The sequence below is a fragment of the Sphaeramia orbicularis genome, unplaced genomic scaffold (genome assembly GCF_902148855.1).
Source record: "Sphaeramia orbicularis unplaced genomic scaffold, fSphaOr1.1, whole genome shotgun sequence".
In the NCBI taxonomy this organism is placed as follows: domain Eukaryota; kingdom Metazoa; phylum Chordata; class Actinopteri; order Kurtiformes; family Apogonidae; genus Sphaeramia; species Sphaeramia orbicularis.
Window position 1 is genome coordinate 109461 of NW_021941474.1, and position 19187 is coordinate 128647.

The 19187-nt window shown below is 44.2% G+C and overlaps 1 protein-coding gene across 1 annotated transcript in view; it reads right to left on the minus strand.

Annotated features, from left to right (window-relative positions):
• Positions 1–2794: 2794 nt before the first annotated feature.
• LOC115415929 (glycine receptor subunit beta-like) overlaps positions 2795–19187 on the minus strand; it is a 34932-nt gene continuing 18539 nt past the window's right edge. Inside the window, exons 5-10 of the mRNA XM_030129612.1 lie at positions 16519–16601; positions 12875–13012; positions 10954–11106; positions 5215–5363; positions 4223–4384; positions 2795–3308 (exon numbers count right to left, since the gene is read on the minus strand). Of these exons, the coding sequence (XP_029985472.1) occupies positions 3015–3308; positions 4223–4384; positions 5215–5363; positions 10954–11106; positions 12875–13012; positions 16519–16601 (979 nt within the window). The 3' untranslated portion in view covers positions 2795–3014. The remainder of the gene's footprint in view (positions 3309–4222; positions 4385–5214; positions 5364–10953; positions 11107–12874; positions 13013–16518; positions 16602–19187) is intronic.

Genomic DNA, 19187 nt, shown 5'->3' on the forward strand with positions numbered 1-19187 from the left:
GATTGACAGCTGTTTTCAGATGTGCTCCTTCACTGACACAGTTCAGTTTAATACCGTCACACATTCTGCTGTGGAATCACACAAACCAAATGAACTGTTCATTTACTGACCTGGAAGAAAACACAACCACTGGACTAACTGGTACACTGGACTGAAGGGACACGTTTACTTGTTTAGTTGGTACGATAAGGTCACTGAGCATTTTCTGAAAAAGGAACGGAGGACGAATTTACGTTGAAATAACTGGACTTTTTTTTGATGTAAGCGACAGTGAGCTTCAGCTGTCTGAAAGAGCAACAGACGACACTGGTGTGGAACTGTAGGACTACAGCTGAAACCCAACAGAACAGATGGATCAGCTGGAAATGGATCCAAACACCAACACAGACCAAAGAAAACAGAATTTACAACAGAAATGACACTGATACAGGAAATAGACTGGACCAGTGGAAAGATGACCATATCCGATCACCTTAGAGCTGGAGTTGGTCAAGATTCTAATAGTTTTAGATTTTTCATTCTAGTTTAGTTTTATTTAGTTTTTACTTTTTTTCTCTAATTCAGTTCATTTTAATTCGTTTTTAGAGCAGGTTCGATAGTTTTTATTAGTTTTCATTTTTTCTAAATGCTCAGTTGTAGTTTAGTTGTAGTTCAGTTGTAGTTCAGTTGTAGTTTAGTTGTAGTTCAGTTGTAGTTTAGTTGTAGTTCAGTTGTAGTTCAGTTGTAGTTTAGTTGTAGTTTAGTTGTAGTTCAGTTGTAGTTCAGTTGTAGTTTAGTTTTAGTTCAGTTGTAGTTTAGTTGTAGTTCAGTTGTAGTTTAGTTGTAGTTCAGTTGTAGTTCAGTTGTAGTTCAGTTGTAGTTCAGTGGTCTCTTTTCTCTTCTTCTCTGTGCTCCTATTCAAATCAATCCCAGACAGGACTCTGCTGCTTTAGTCTCCATGTTTCCAGGTAGAGTGGGGACCAGAAGACGACTGGAAACCACAAGTGAACACAAGTGACGGAGCAAAAAGTGTCGTATGGTGCTAAGAGCTAAAATTGCTCAAGCTAAATAAGTCAATTTTGTATCAATCCAACATTGACAAAGATGAAAACGGGAATTTTATCCATAATTTTTATCAATTTTAGTTTGTTGTGTAAACACACAATACTGTTTCAGTTAGTTATGTTGTTTTTTCCTTTTAATTATTGTTTTTATTTTTTTCAGTTAACGAAAATGGTTTTTCAATTCTAGTTTTGGTCATTTTGTTAGTTTCCATTAACAATAATAACCTTGGAGTTGGTAGATCAGCACAAATACAAATGAATGGGTTGAGACGGTGCCATACTCAGTGTTTGGAATTATTGGCCCCTCCTCCAGAACCAGGAAGGACGTCCATATTTGGTCCGCCATTTTTTACAGTGGGAGTCTATGGAAGTGTTGTAACTGTGTTTTCTCTACCGCTCTGGTTTTTGTGGCGGCCCAGAGGTGCAACAGGCCAAGAAATTATCCACTATAAGAAAAAAAGAGAACAGCCCCAAAAATTATCCACTATAAGAAAAAAAGAGAACAGCCCAAAAAAATTATCCACTATAAGAAAAAAAGAGAACAGCCCAAAAAATTACTAACTTTACAAACTATATGGGCTACTTCCTTAGCATTAGCCACATTAGCTGAAGGCCTTAAAAATTTTCAGCCTATGCTTTGATTTTTTGTGGCGGCCTTAATTTTAAACAGCGCCCCCTTATTTTGAAAAAGTGGATGATGTTTGTTTTTTTTCTTATAGTGGATAATCTTTTGGGCTGTTCTCTTTTTTTTCTTATAGTGGATAATTTTTTAGGCTGTTCTCTTTTTTTTTCTTGTAGTGGATAATTTTTGGGGCTGTTCTCTTTTTTTTCTTATAGTGGATCATTTTTTTGGGCTGTTCTTTTTTTTCTTATAGTGGATAATTTTTTTGGGCTGTTCTCTTTTTTTTCTTATAGTGGTTAATTTTTTGGGCTGTTCTTTTTTTTCTTATAGTGGATAATTTTTTTGGGCTGTTCTCTTTTTTTTCTTATAGTGGTTAATTTTTTGGGCTGTTCTCCTTTTTTTCTCATAGTGGATAATTTTTTGAGCTGTTCTCTTTTTTCTTACAGTGGATAATTTTTTTGGGCTGTTCTCTTTTTTTCTTATAGTGGATAATTTTTAGGGCTGTTCTCTTTTTTTCTTATAGTGGATAATTTTTAGGGCTGTTCTCTTTTTTTCTTATAGTGGACACTTTTGGGCTGTTCTCTCTTTTTCTTACAGTAGATAATTTTTTGGGCTGTTCTCTTTTTTTCTTATAGTGGATAATTTTTTGGGCTTTTCTCTTTTTTTCTTATAGTGGATAATTTTTTGGGCTTTTCTCTTTTTTTCTTATAGTGGATAATTTTTAGGGCTGTTCTCTTTTTTTCTTATAGTGGACACTTTTTTGGGCTGTTCTCTTTTTTTCTTATAGTGGATAATTTTTAGGGCTGTTCTCTTTTTTTCTTACAGTAGATAATTTTTTGGGCTGTTCTCTTTTTTTCTTATAGTGGATCATTTTTTGGGCTTGTCTCTTTTTTTCTTATAGTGGATAATTTTTTGGGCTTTTCTCTTTTTTTTCTTATAGTGGATAATTTTTTGGGCTTTTCTCTTTTTTTCTTATAGTGGATAATTTTTGGGGCTGTTGCCCTCTGGGCCACCATAGGTTTTCCCTTTTTAAAAAAGCCCAGTGGTTCTTCCTAGAGTCCTTCCTTTGACAGTTGTTTAATAGAAGGTTTTACCATCAGACCCAGTTGTGTTTGGGGTCGATGCTTCTGTTGGTTTATGTGCACGTTCATGTCCTTCTATCTCCTATTTTTTTTTTATTCTAAAGCAGGATTAGTGCATCACCTGATCTGTGAAGGTGGGGGAACATGAGGTGTACGTTTGCAAACCCAGAAACAGGATACTTCCAAACCCTTAAAACCATCCAGGATACTCCGGTCCACGTAAACCCAGCCCGGGGGTTGTGAGTTTGACTCCCCTAGGCCTCGGCGTCACAGGTAGACCGACCAGTAGACCACGTTAAAGAACAGGAAGGAGAAGGGGAACAGAGCGCGTGCGTAGAGGTCGATGCGTTTGGCGGCGGCGGGGATGACGGGTTTGGGGGGCGGGGGCTTCTTGTTGGCTTTGCTCTGGGACTTCAGGGCCCCCGTCACCTCCACCGGTTTACCGTAACAGTCGAAGTTCGACAGCTCAAAGTCCCGCGGTAAAGATCCCACGATGCTGAAGTCGTTGGAGCGCAGGTCGGATTTGGACGTGCAGACTTTTTTACAGCGAGTTTCAACCACCTGCAAAAAAACGAGCAAACGCACAGATTTAAGAACAGACAGCTTTGACATGAGTTCAGTCCAGCTCCGGAGTCCGAAGTCCAGGTTTTACAGCAGCAGAAAAGGAGGAACAGGGCATGGAAATACAAACAGGGCATGGAAATACAGACAGGGCATGGAAATACAAACAGGGAATGGAAATACAGACAGGGCATGGAAATACAGACAGGGCATGGAAATACAGACAGGGCATGGAAATACAAACAGGGCATGGAAATACAGACAGGGCATGGAAATACAGACAGGGCATGGAAATACAGACAGGGCATGGAAATACAAACAGGGCATGGAAATACAAACAGGGCATGGAAATACAAACAGGGCATGGAAATACAGACAGGGCATGGAAATACAGACAGGGCATGGAAATACAAACAGGGCATGGAAATACAGACAGGGCATGGAAATACAAACAGGGCATGGAAATACAAACAGGGCATGGAAATACAGACAGGGCATGGAAATACAAACAGGGCATGGAAATACAAACAGGGCATGGAAATACAGACAGGGCATGGAAATACAAACAGGTTGACTAAATAAAAACAGGGTGTGTAAATAAAAACAGGGTGTGTAAAAAAAACAGGGTGTAAAAAAAACAGGGTGTGGACTCATTTTCATCAGAAATGCTGAAGTGAAAGTTGGGGGTACTCCGATTAAAAAACTGTTCATTAATTTAATGTGTATTTAATAAAAGAAACTTTCAAACCTTTATTTTTTGGAGTTCCTCAGATGTTTGGTGTAAACTTGTGTGTTTCCAGTGTAGTCATGTTCAGGACACGCCCCCACCTCCAGGTCCAGCCCACTGGGACTGGACGGACGTGTGTGTGTGTGTGTGTGTGTGTGTGTGTGTGTGCAGGTGCTGTCCATGGTACCTGCAGAGTGTTGACATGTATAGGTGTTCCTCCAGTTCCGTTCACTGTGTTGTTGTTGCTTTTATTGGAGGCCTTCTTTCCTTCCTGCTCCTTCAGTGCTTTCTCTCTGGTCACCATCTTGGCTTTTTCCTCCTCGATCAGTTTGGGACTGTTCAGTATGACCTGCACACACATGGGGGGTCAGGAGGGGTCACTGTGGGGTCACTGTGGGGTCACTGTGGGGTCAGAGGGGGTCACTGTGGGGTCACTGTGAGGTCAGAGGGGGTCACTGTGGGGTCAGGGGGGTCACTGTGCTCCACCATCAGGTCCACTCCACACACAAACCCAACCTAAAGCAGGGCTGTCAAACATGAGGGCCGTGGGCCAAACCTGGCCCACCAGAGGGTCCGGTCCAGTCCGTGGGATGAAACCAGTTCCACTGAAGGTCTGAACCATCAGTGTCAAAGTGGGTTTAGTTCCAGTTCCACAAACACACCAACGGGATCAAATAATAACATCATTTTAAATAACTGACAACTACAGATTTTCTGCTTGATTTAATGTGAAAAAAAACACAAAACTATGAAAATATTTACATTTACAAACTGTTATGTAACAATAAAATATGAACAACCTGAACTGTCTGAAGAACATTCAGTGGAACTGTTCCAATATTCTGTCTGTTAGTTCATGTTTGGTTCATTTGTAGAGCCACTGGATCTGGACATTATGTCAAATATCCTTTTATTATTATTATTATTATTATTATTATTATTATTATTATTATTATTATTATACTTTTATTGCTTGTATATGATTCTTATGACTACTATTACTATTATCCCTTTATTACTTTGTTACAACTATATTAAATTATATACATATATATCCATCATGCCATATATTAAAATATATAAAAAAATATTCATATATAAACTACAGTCCACTGCGTACAACCCAGATCAGACAAAGTTCGGCTGATGTGTAAAGTTGAAGTGAACATGAGAACTGACCTGCACCACTGCGTATTCCACCAGAGATGAAAACCCAAAGAGCAGACAGGCGATGAGCCAGATATCGATGGCCTTTACGTAGGAAACCTTGGGTAACTCTGAGGCCAACGACATACTCTCACTGGACAGAGACAGAACCGATAAAATACCTACAACACAAAGGACACCATGTTATCAGTGCATTCCAAGGCCTCCATCTGAAGTCAGTCACATTCTGTTTATGTAAAGAACAGAACGGAACTGAAGTGAGATCACAGTAGTGGACTATAGGCCAGTGTGGTTCAACCCTGGGGTCGGGTCCCCGAGGGGGTCACCTGGAATTTCGACTAATTGAAAAGAAAAAGAAAAATGACTAATAAAAAATATATTTTAACGATTCCATATATATTTCATTTTAATGAAAACACCACAGACTTTTCCTATAAAAATGCAGGATATAATATCTGAGAGGTCAGATCTGGATTGACCCGATCCTGCGTTCCTACGCTTCAACCTGTTCAGACTCAGTCACAGTCAGAAAACTGGACCCAACACAGAATGGACAGACCTCTACACCTGCCTGTCCACGCTGACACATCTAATGCCACATTTCCACTATGTGGTATCAGCTCAACTCAACTCCACTCCACTCGGCCTTTTGCATTTCCATTACGAAAAAGGACCTGGTACCTGATACTAGTTTTTTGGACTCTGGTACCTGGTACTAGTTTTTTGGTACCTCCTCCTCTGAGGTTCCAGGACTGGGGACCAGATCCTAAAGGTGACACTGTGTAAACACTGCAGACCTCTGATTGGTCAGAGTGGTGTGTGTGCCCCGCCCTTTTCCAGTAAATCTGTCAGTAGGTGAATCCACATGATGACAGTCTGTAAAACTACACCATGGTTTGTCCAGGAGGTTCAGACGCAAACATTCAGCAGGAGTTTGACCAGACAACAGGCAACCAGTGAGTTTATCAGCAACTGTGAGCAGAGCACACAGAAGGAACGCACCGCATCGCTATGACGACCAGGGACTGGAAAGAGGGAGGGTCTGGAATGGAAAGGGTCTGGAATAGGACCTGGTACCAGAGTGGACCTGGTCTGGAATAGGACCTGGTACCAGAGTGGAAAGGGTCTGGAATAGGACCTGGTACCAGGGTGGAAAGGGTCTGGAATAGGACCTGGTACCAGAGTGGAACCGGTCTGGAATAGGACCTGGTACCAGAGTGGAAAGGGTCTGGAATAGGACCTGGTACCAGAGTGGAACCGGTCTGGAATAGGACCTGGTACCAGAGTGGAACCGGTCTGGAATAGGACCTGGTACCAGAGTGGAAAGGGTCTGGAATAGGACCTGGTACCAGGGTGGAAAGGGTCTGGAATAGGACCTGGTACCAGAGTGGAACCGGTCTGGAATAGGACCTGGTACCAGAGTGGAAAGGGTCTGGAATAGGACCTGGTACCAGAGTGGAAAGGGTCTGGAATAGGACCTGTACCAGAGTGGAAAGGGTCTGGAATAGGACCTGGTACCAGAGTGGAAAGGGTCTGGAATAGGACCTGGTACCAGAGTGGAAAGGGCCTGGAATAGGACCTGGTACCAGAGTGGAAAGGGTCTGGAATAGGACCTGGTACCAGAGTGGACCTGGTCTGGAATAGGACCTGGTACCAGAGTGGAAAGGGTCTGGAATAGGACCTGGTACCAGAGTGGAACCGGTCTGGAATAGGACCTGGTACCAGAGTGGAACCGGTCTGGAATAGGACCTGGTACCAGAGTGGAAAGGGTCTGGAATAGCACCTGGTACCAGGGTGGAAAGGGTCTGGAATAGGACCTGGTACCAGAGTGGAACCGGTCTGGAATAGGACCTGGTACCAGAGTGGAAAGGGTCTGGAATAGGACCTGGTACCAGAGTGGAAAGGGTCTGGAATAGGACCTGTACCAGAGTGGAAAGGGTCTGGAATAGGACCTGGTACCAGAGTGGAAAGGGTCTGGAATAGGACCTGGTACCAGAGTGGAAAGGGCCTGGAATAGGACCTGGTACCAGAGTGGAAAGGGTCTGGAATAGGACCTGGTACCAGAGTGGACCTGGTCTGGAATAGGACCTGGTACCAGAGTGGAAAGGGTCTGGAATAGGACCTGGTACCAGAGTGGAACCGGTCTGGAATAGGACCTGGTACCAGAGTGGAACCGGTCTGGAATAGGACCTGGTACCAGAGTGGAAAGGGTCTGGAATAGGACCTGGTACCAGGGTGGAAAGGGTCTGGAATAGGACCTGGTACCAGAGTGGAACCGGTCTGGAATAGGACCTGGTACCAGAGTGGAAAGGGTCTGGAATAGGACCTGTACCAGAGTGGAAAGGGTCTGGAATAGGACCTGGTACCAGAGTGGAAAGGGTCTGGAATAGGACCTGGTACCAGAGTGGAAAGGGCCTGGAATAGGACCTGGTACCAGAGTGGAAAGGGTCTGGAATAGGACCTGTACCAGAGTGGAAAGGGTCTGGAATAGGACCTGTACCAGAGTGGAAAGGGTCTGGAATAGGACCTGGTACCAGAGTGGAAAGGGGCTGGAATAGGACCTGGTACCAGAGTGGAAAGGGCCTGGAATAGGACCTGGTACCAGAGTGGAAAGGGTCTGGAATAGGACCTGTACCAGAGTGGAAAGGGTCTGGAATAGGACCTGGTACCAGAGTGGAAAGGGCCTGGAATAGGACCTGGTACCAGAGTGGAAAGGGCCTGGAATAGGACCTGGTACCAGAGTGGAAAGGGCCTGGAATAGGACCTGGTACCAGAGTGGAAAGGGTCTGGAATAGGACCTGGTACCAGAGTGGAAAGGGCCTGGAATAGGACCTGGTACCAGAGTGGAAAGGGTCTGGAATAGGACCTGGTACCAGAGTGGAAAGGGCCTGGAATAGGACCTGGTACCAGAGTGGAAAGGGCCTGGAATAGGACCTGGTACCAGAGTGGAAAGGGTCTGGAATAGGACCTGTACCAGAGTGGAAAGGGTCTGGAATAGGACCTGGTACCAGAGTGGAAAGGGTCTGGAATAGGACCTGGTACCAGAGTGGAAAGGGCCTGGAATAGGACCTGGTACCAGAGTGGAAAGGGTCTGGAATAGGACCTGGTACCAGAGTGGAAAGGGTCTGGAATAGGACCTGGTACCAGAGTGGAAAGGGTCTGGAATAGGACCTGGTACCAGAGTGGAAAGGGCCTGGAATAGGACCTGGTACCAGAGTGGAAAGGGTCTGGAATAGGACCTGTACCAGAGTGGAAAGGGTCTGGAATAGGACCTGGTACCAGAGTGGAAAGGGTCTGGAATAGGACCTGGTACCAGAGTGGAAAGGGCCTGGAATAGGACCTGGTACCAGAGTGGAAAGGGTCTGGAATAGGACCTGTACCAGAGTGGAAAGGGTCTGGAATAGGACCTGGTACCAGAGTGGAAAGGGTCTGGAATAGGACCTGGTACCAGAGTGGAAAGGGCCTGGAATAGGACCTGGTACCAGAGTGGAAAGGGTCTGGAATAGGACCTGGTACCAGAGTGGAAAGGGCCTGGAATAGGACCTGGTACCAGAGTGGAAAGGGTCTGGAATAGGACCTGGTACCAGAGTGGAAAGGGTCTGGAATAGGACCTGGTACCAGAGTGGAGTCGAACCCGTTCCACGTAGTGGAAACGCAGCATAAGAGAAACTGAGACCCAGACACCAAAAGGGGACATTAAACACATGATACAGACTAAATGTCCTCTAAAATTAACCTGGGTTTGAAACAGGATAGAAAACTATGACAGGATCCAAAACAAATGAATTAAAGAAAAAAAGTCTGTTTTGAATGTGTGGGGTCGACAGAAAAGGTTGGAACTAGTGCTGTAGGAGGTGCACTGACGTCAGAACCATCAGAACCATCAGAACCCAGACTGACCCAGGGAGACTTTAGTGGCAGTTCCAAATTCATTTGTCTCTATATTTAACCTTTCATTTATCTTTTATTTTATCCTCTGTGCTCAGTATAAATCTTGTATTTTCTTATATTCGCTGATCAGGTACATGTTCATTAAAGTACCAGTGCAGAATAAACAGTGTCAGTTTCAGTCCAGTCTGTCCTGAACTGAACACAAACCCAGTGTGTCCATCCACTGGAACTGATCCAACTGCATGGGTTTGACTGGACAATCAATGTTTACATTTTTTTATTCATTTTGTCCATTTTTTACTTATTTTTTCCATCATTATTTATTACGTACATTTTGTTACCCGTTTTTGTTCATTTTGTTTATTTATTTCATTATTTTACTTGTTTTTGTTCATTTTGCTGCCCGTCTTTCAGTTTTTTTCTTAAATTTTGTTCAGTTTGTGACTTATTTTGTTCATGTTTCGTATTGTTTTGCTGATTTCTTATTCATTTCTGTTCATTTTATTCATCACTTTCATCGTTTTTGTTCATTTTGTTGCTTATTTTATCCTTTTTTAAAAAACTTTATTTTAGTACCTTTTTTGCTTATTTTTTTTCCCACAAGATATATTATTTTGTTGTTGTTTTTTTAAATTCATTTTTGTTCATTTCCATCCGCTGGCATTGATCCAACTCCATGGGTTTGACTGGGGAATCAGTGTTGGAGAAGATGACGGTGTTTCCATGGTAACTACCGAACCTTTTTTTTTGGTTTGACTTTCTGATGAAGGCTTGAAGCCAAAATGCGCTGAAGTGTTTTTTGAAGGTCTGCACATGACCATGTGACCATGTGTGAGAATAAAGGCATTTGAATGCTTCGAGTGCCTTGGAGTTAGTTTCTGAATCCCTTTTCCAAAGAACATTTCAAACACATTGTTTTTTTTTTGAGTCCTAGAAGCATTCCTTCCCATGATTTTTGAACCTTTTTTTTGTTTTTTTGAAATTCTTTATTCAGTCATCACATAATAATACACCCAGTGTCAACAACAACACCACAAACATTCCAAACATTACCAACAGGTTAAGGACTGAACAGGCCCAGGCAGAAGCAGAAGGCTTCTGTTAAAGCCTGTCCTACAGAACACATTCAGCTCCCCAGCATCCAATAGAGGAAAAAGAAAAAAATCCAACAACGCATACAAGCAAACAAACAAGCAAAAACATAAAAAGGTGAAAATAAACCTGAAAAATAGAAAACTTAACCCACCAAATTAATGGTAATTTAATGTAGAGTCAAAAATAAATTATTTACCAATTACTTATTAGATCTTAACAATTGTATCCTTCAAAAATATCCCTACGTACCACTTTTTTTACATATCCAACATGGGCTCCACATTCTTAAATCCATGCTGGCCTCATTCCAAAGTTGAACTCCAACAACACATATACATCTGCTTTTAGTCTGTTTTTTAGCTTTTTGTTCAACAAATTTACAAACATCTGGTAAATCCTAATTAGACTCATGTGTTGAGAAGAATCTCACTTCAATTTGGCTTTATACATTTTTTTGCATTATTTTATAGTAAACCAAATCATTAAATTCCATGATATGGGATTTCATAAATAGTTCATTAGTATGTTCATAGAAACTGTCCTTATTAATAATCCATATGGCTGTTTTTTGTGGGAGGACTCTAGTATTTCCAGTAGTTTTATATGTCCAGCCCCACACTAACACACAGTAGGACACAGAAGGAAGTAGAAGTGAACAGTCATATGGAGCGCCTTATGGTTGAGTATGTTTCTGGACTTGTACAAAATGTCCAACCTTAATAGTGTTTATTCCAAATGGATTAATTCTGCGTTAACGGTACTCACCCAGCGGAACCCTGGCAGCCGAGGCATCAGGGTTTATCCAGAAAGACAACCAGGACAGGACGACGATCAGCAGAGTGGGAGCGTAAACGCCCATCATGTAAAAACCCACTTGTCGACGCAGTGTGAAAATCACCTCAACACAGGTGTAGTACCCTACAAGAACAGAAAGGAGGAAATGTTGGTTCAGTGCTCAGTGAGGACCTGATGGACTGAAGGTGTGGACGAGAATAAACACACACACACTGGACTGATGAGCCCAAACCAGACTGAAGCTGACCTACCAACAGGACACACCCAGGGTTAGGGTTAACCCTAACAGGGTGGAGTCTGTCCAACGGACCAAAGAACTGATCCAACACATTTAGAGCCTTTGACTGGATGAATGAGAAATACGGACGTATTTGGAGTAGATGGAAATATTTATTTAGTGGAATGTGACGGACCAAACCTGAAACTGATTACAGAGGCTGGTTTTGTGTCTTCATTGATGGGAGTGTGACGTTGGTTCTGTAAACGGAACCAGTTCCATTTTCGGTTTGAGGAACCGGTTCCGTTTAAGGATCTCGGAACCAGCTCCCTTTAAGGATCCTGGAACTAGTTTGGTTTACAGAACTCAGAACCAAGCCGTGCTCCGACCTCCAAGCCCCGCTTCATCCGCATCAAGCCCTCCAAGCCCCGCCTCCTGTGGGGCTGGGAGCGGCTCTACACCGTGGTGAATCGGGAGACCAAGCCACACCTCCACGGACCTGGGATCTAGTAATGTAATGTAAACTACTAATGATCTACTTCATTAATGCTAACCCCAACTCCCACACCCCTGCACTGTACCCTGAAGGAAGCCGGGCTCCGGTCGGGTTTACAGACCGCTGCACTAAGGCCACGTTTCCACTACGTGGTATCCACTGGACTCGACTTGGCCTTTTTGTGTTTCCATTACAAAAAAGGACCTGGAATCTGGTACCTGGTACTAGTTTTTTGGACTCTGGTACCTGGTCCTAGTTTTTTGGTACCTCCTCCTCTGAGGTTCCAGGACTGGGGACCAGATCCTAAAGGTGACACTGTGTAAACACTGCAGAGCTCTGATTGGTCAGAGTGGTGTGTGTGCCCCGCCCTTTTCCAGTAAATCTGTCAGTAGGTGAATCCACATGATGGGGAGTATCTGGAATGGACAGGGTCTGGAATAGGACCTGGTACCTGAGCTGAGTCGAGCTGGTTCCATGTAGTGGAAACGCAGCATAAGCGGCTGTGAGCCGGTACACCACGCCGCAGTACAGACCGCCACGCTCCAGGCTTTTCATCAGCTACGTTTAACTGAAACAGACCAGTTCTATGCTGGTTCTGAATAAACTTTCTCAGATCTGCTTATTTGGAACCAGTTCCGTGGAAGGATCTCGCATTCAGCACAATGGACAGCGCACGATTCATTCCTTATATCACATTATAGAATTTTTTTCCCTTTAACTTTAAACATGTTGTACAGTTCTATAATCAATGAAAATATGACAGTGACACAATAACTGTATTCAGCCCTTACAGACCCAGACCACCACAGTCCAAAAGCATCTACTGGTCTGTGTTTAAGAACTTCTGAACCACTAATCCTATCAGTCCATGCAAATAACTGGTGTCAAATGCAGTTTGTCATCTTTTCATGGTCAAAGTGGAGCTTCCAGTCCGGCTTGGTTGTGAGTTCTGTGAACCAAAACTGTTCTCAGAACTGGATCTGTGCCCCGGGTCACGGACCTCAGTTCTGTACTGGTTCTGAAGAAGCTTTATTTGGATCCGCTTACACAGAACCAGTTCATGTTTCTGTGTGTGTCTGTCTGTGTGTGTTTGTGTGTCTGTGTGTGTTTTTTGTGTTTGTGTGTTTTGTACATGTGTTTCTGTGTGTGTGTGTGTGTGTGTGTGTGTGTGTGTGTACCTGTTCCTTGGTAGTATTTGGTGCAGTTTCCATATTTGATGTCTTCTTGTTTGATGTCGAACTGGGGCAGTGCGATCTCGTCCATCTGAACAGGGTCAGACTGCCACATGAACACCAGGTCACTGGTGGTGTATCCGACTACAAACCACAACAACACACTGACCTGTCACTGCTGCAGCGTTCACATTCATATGTTCACTGTCAACACGCCCACATCCACCAGACAGATGGACACGCCCACATCCACCACACAGATGGACACGCCCGCATCCACCACACAGATGGACACGCCCACATCCACCAGACAGATGGACACGCCCACATCCACCAGACAGATGGACACACCCACATCCACCAGACAGATGGACACGCCCACATCCACCAGACAGATGGACACACCCACATCCACCACACAGATGGACACACCCACATCCACCACACAGATGGACACGCCCACATCCACCAGACAGATGGACACGCCCACATCCACCACACAGATGGACACGCCCACATCCACCAGACAGATGGACACGCCCACATCCACCAGACAGATGGACACGCCCACATCCACCAGACAGATGGACACGCCCACATCCACCAGACAGATGGACACGCCCGCATCCACCACACAGATGGACACACCCACATCCACCAGACAGATGGACACGCCCACATCCACCAGACAGATGGACACACCCACATCCACCAGACAGATGGACACGCCCACATCCACCAGACAGATGGACACACCCACATCCACCAGACAGATGGACACGCCCACATCCACCAGACAGATGGACACACCCACATCCACCACACAGATGGACACGCCCACATCCACCACACAGATGGACACGCCCACATCCACCAGACAGATGGACACACCCACATCCACCAGACAGATGGACACACCCACATCCACCAGACAGATGGACACGCCCACATCCACCAGACAGATGGACACACCCACATCCACCACACAGATGGACACGCCCACATCCACCACACAGATGGACACGCCCACATCCACCACACAGATGGACACGCCCACATCCACCAGACAGATGGACACGCCCACATCCACCAGACAGATGGACACGCCCACATCCACCAGACAGATGTGGAACTGTGGACACGCCCACATCCACCAGCTGTTGGAGGGCTGTATCCATGAGAGCATCAGTGGAACGGTGAAAGACTGGCCGACTCTGGAGAAAGGTTCTAATAGTTTGGACTTTTTAATGATAGTTTAGTTCTATTTAGTTTAGACTTTTTCTTCTGTAATTCAGTTCATTTGAATTAGTTTTTAGAGCAGGTTTGCGAGTTTTGATTAGTTTTCATTTTTTTTAAATGCATAGTTTTACTGTAGTTTAGTTTTAGTCTTAGCTTTAGTTTTTTTCATGTATTTTATCTTCCTCACCATCACATTCAAAGAAGTTACTGATGCGTGGGTCAGTGGGTTACCCTGGACACTTTATTTGGGGGTCAGTTTGGGGCCGGTCATTGACTGAGTGGAACGCACCGCCCTCAGCAGTGCTAGTATTTCTGTTTGTAGTTTGTGTTCATTTCCTGTTTTGTTTTGGTGAGGGGCTTTGTTCGTCTGTGTGCACTGTCTGCTCTGCGTCCTCCTTTTTCCCTGATCGTCTTCACCTGGGGCTCATTTCCTGTCCATCCTTTATATTCTCTCCTCTCCTTGTGTCTGTCGTCAGTGCATCTTTTGCGTTTGTCAAGGACAGAACTCCCTCGGCCTTCCCTGTGCTGCTCGAGACATTTTGTAAGTTTTTTGATTCCACATCTTGTGAAAAATTTGTGTTGTACTTTGATTCCTCAAATGAGAAGATTTTTGTGTTAGATTTTTTATATACCACCTTTGTGAAGACTTTTGTTAATATTTTCACATACTTTGTTTGAGAAGATGTCTTTGTTAATTTTTTGTTTCCACACTTGTGAAGAACCTCTTGTTAGTTTCTTAATTCCTTGACTGAGAAGATTTTTGTGTTAACTGTTTGTGTGAAGATTCTTTTGTACCTTTTTATTTGAGTAATAAATACTCAAACTAAGTTTCTGTGTCAGTCTCGTGCATTTGGGTCCATGCCTTGTGGTCTCATAATAGTGAGCAGAGACACAAACATATGTACAGCACGATGGATAAATTCCTTATAGCAGGTTGAAATATTTAGTAACATACAGCCTGTTCTATTTCATCTGATCTGATGGTTCTGTGCTGGTCCGCTCTGGTGGAGCGTCCCAGTCAGACTCCCATCACACCCACCTGCTGCTCATGCAGCCTTTTCATTAGGGGGTACAGAAGGTTCTTTTCTGGGCCTGGACCATTGGACCTCATCACACACAATAACTCAGACTTCTTCATTTCCCCCCTGACTCTGACTACTGACCAGGTTCGTCTGTTTGGTCTAACCCAGGGGTCTGCAGCCTTTATCAGTCAGAACCATTTTGCCCCCTCCTCTGCCAAAAAATAGTCTGGAGCTGCAAAAAATAACAGAGCTTACAAACTCTTAAAAGTTAATTTTTTTTTTTTTTTTTTTTTTACATTTTATCTGTTACAACCACTGAATACTACAACAGAAGTGCAGTGTGGAATGGATTCTGGAGTATAATTACTCTAAAAGTACACAGTAAAAGTGTTTAGTAGTATTTGTGCAATAGTAAATGAAGTACTTATACCAAATTCATGAGGTACTTTTTGGAAATCATAATTTTAGTCATCATTGAATTTAGTCTTAAAGCCTATTTCAGATGAAAACCACTTTTGTAACTTGGAAGGCTCTGTATGCACATGCAGCTCTGGAGCCGACCCCTGGTCTAACCCTAACCCAGACTTCTACCGTCCTGTACCACTGGACGCGGACTACTGCACCTGGTTTGTCTTTGCTCCCCTTTCTTTCTTTGTTAATAAATCTGTCTCGGTGCATTTCAGTCCTATCATTCACACCACATGACAGGCTAGTACTAGTGATGCACAGATCAGCAGGTTTTTCAGGGGGTTACCTGTGGGGCGGGTCAGATAATTCCACAAAAGCAGGACCTGGGTTGAAAAAAAAAACCTGACCCACACATCACTAAAGTAAATCCCAGACAGGACTCTGCTGCTTTAGTCTCCATGTTTCCAGGTAGAGTGGGGACCAGAAGACGACTGGAAACCACAGTGAACACAAGTGACGGAGCAAAAAGTGTCGTATGGAGACAGCACAGAAAACTGAGAGAGACAAAGAAATCCATTGAACATCAATCTGACATTGACAAAGACCAAAACCAAGGGAATCTGATCCAGAATTTGTATCTGTTTTAGTTAGTTTAGTAAACACACAATACAGTTTCAGTTAGTTATGGTTTTTTCTTTAAATTCTAGTTTTTATTTATTTCAGTTAAAGTAAAGTTTGTACAAATCTAGTTTTGGTCATTTCGTTCATTAACGATAATGACCTTGGTCTGCAGAGGGTTAGGGCCCTTTGACTGGTGAACACAGGTGTGCTGTGTAAAAGTCCACCTGCCTCACTTCTGTTCCTCTGTCTGTGGAAATCAGACAGAGGAGGAAAAAAGGTGGGATCACCATCTGACCTTTGACCTGGATCTGTTTAAAGTGTCTACTGTGTGTGTGTGTGTGTGTGTGTGTGTGTACTCACAGCTTTCCAACTGCATCTTACAGAGCTGAGTGTCCATGGGGAAGAGCGTCAGATCCAAGGGACAAGACAGGGTCACCGACAACCTGCAGACACACACAGAGGGAAGGTTCACGGACGCTTACGTCTGTCAGAACCCGTTTACGGACGCTTACGTCTGTCAGAACCCGTTCACGGACGCTTACGTCTGTCAGAACCCGTTCACGGACGCTTACGTCTGTCAGAACCCGTTCACGGACGCTTACGTCTGTCAGAACCCGTTCACGGACGCTTACGTCTGTCAGAACCCGTTCACGGACGCTTACGTCTGTCAGAACCCGTTTACGGACGCTTACGTCTGTCAGAACCCGTTCACGGACGCTTACGTCTGTCAGAACCCGTTTACGGACGCTTACGTCTGTCAGAACCCGTTCACGGACGCTTACGTCTGTCAGAACCCGTTCACGGACGCTTACGTCTGTCAGAACCCGTTTACGGACGCTTACGTCTGTCAGAACCCGTTCACGGACGCTTACGTCTGTCAGAACCCGTTCACGGACGCTTACGTCTGTCAGAACCCGTTCACGGACGCTTACGTCTGTCAGAACCCGTTCACGGGACGCTTACGTCTGTCAGAACCCGTTTACGGACGCTTACGTCTGTCAGAACCCGTTCACGGACGCTTACGTCTGTCAGAACCCGTTCACGGACGCTTACGTCTGTCAGAACCCGTTTACGGACGCTTACGTCTGTCAGAACCCGTTCACGGACGCTTACGTCTGTCAGAACCCGTTTACGGACGCTTACGTCTGTCAGAACCCGTTCACGGACGCTTACGTCTGTCAGAACCCGTTCACGGACGCTTACGTCTGTCAGAACCCGTTTACGGACGCTTACGTCTGTCAGAACCCGTTCACGGACGCTTACGTCTGTCAGAACCCGTTCACGGACGCTTACGTCTGTCAGAACCCGTTCACGGACGCTTACGTCTGTCAGAACCCGTTTACGGACGCTTACGTCTGTCAGAACCCGTTCACGGACGCTTACGTCTGTCAGAACCCGTTTACGGACGCTTACGTCTGTCAGAACCCGTTCACGGACGCTTACGTCTGTCAGAACCCGTTTACGGACGCTTACATCTGTCAGAACCCGTTTGAGCTGTTACTTATGGAGGACGTAGGATGCACGATGATGAAGGGCCTTTGAACAGGCACTTATTTTGGATTTTTGGGGTAGGGCAGGCATGACAATGAGTTTTCCTTCACAGCTACAGTCACTGTAAACCCAGACTTCGTATTCACTAAAATACTTTAATTCCAATGGACTTAAATAATTTCAGTTTGATTCCATTACAATAAAATGTTCAGTACATTCTACTAATTTGTAAACACAGTCCAAAGTACAAAAACAGTTTCAGTTTAATAGATTTAAATCCCTCAGTTTGAGTCCTGACCACACCTGTTTTATCTGTGCAGTGCATTGTGGGTATTGTTGCTGTAGTTGTAAATGTGTTGTTTTTCTGCATGGTTCAGTGGGTTGTGCTGTTAGTGTTCATGTGGACTGAATGTGTGTGTGTCAGTGTGTATTGTCCTTTTCGTGTTTGTTTGTGTATTTTTGTCCAGCTGCACCAGGAGTCACAGCCACAGGAACAACTGTGGGTTTACTGTTCACATAAGATCGGTCTTATATTTAAAGAAAATCTTAATGTTTAGCCCCATTAAAAGCACTTCCTGTACTGCTAAATTACACTGAGCTAACTTCCTGTTTAACTTCCATCTATGCTACAATATATTAAGTTGAATAATTATACAAAGCAATTTATATTACAAAATATTTTATTTTAAATCAACTTGGAATTGAATAAAATGAACTGATGATATTCAATCTAATGATTTTACAAAACAACTGACACTGCAACAAATTTAAAGTTAAATTAACGTTCAGTGTGTTGGACTTAAAATAGTAACTCCATTCAAATCAAGCATTTCAGTTTAATACATTCAAGTTTTCATTACTCATTACTTACATTTTTTAAGGCAACAAGTTACCTGAGATTTTTTAAGTAAACTCAACTTATCCGGTCTGACAGTGTGTGTAGAATACTAATAACACCAGTCCAAAGCTAGAACAGACTTGCATGTACAGACCAGACTGACTGTACAGAATCCTCACATGAACAGACCTGAGCCCATACAGACCTGAACCCATACAGACCTGAACCCACACAAACCTGAGCCCATACAGACCTGAACCCATACAGACCTGAACCCACACAGACCTGAACCCATACAGACCTGAACCCATACAGACCTGAACCCACACAGACCTGAGCCCACACAGACCTGAGCCCATACAGACCTGAACCCATACAGACCTGAACCCACACAGACCTGAACCCATACAGACCTGAACCCACACAAACCTGAGCCCATACAGACCTGAACCCATACAGACCTGAACCCACACAGACCTGAACCCATACAGACCTGAACCCATACAGACCTGAACCCACACAGACCTGAGCCCACACAGACCTGAGCCCATACAGACCTGAACCCATACAGACCTGAACCCATACAGACCTGAACCCATACAGACCTGAACCCACACAGACCTGAGCCCATACAGACCTGAACCCATACAGACCTGAACCCATACAGACCTGAACCCACACAGACCTGAGCCCATACAGA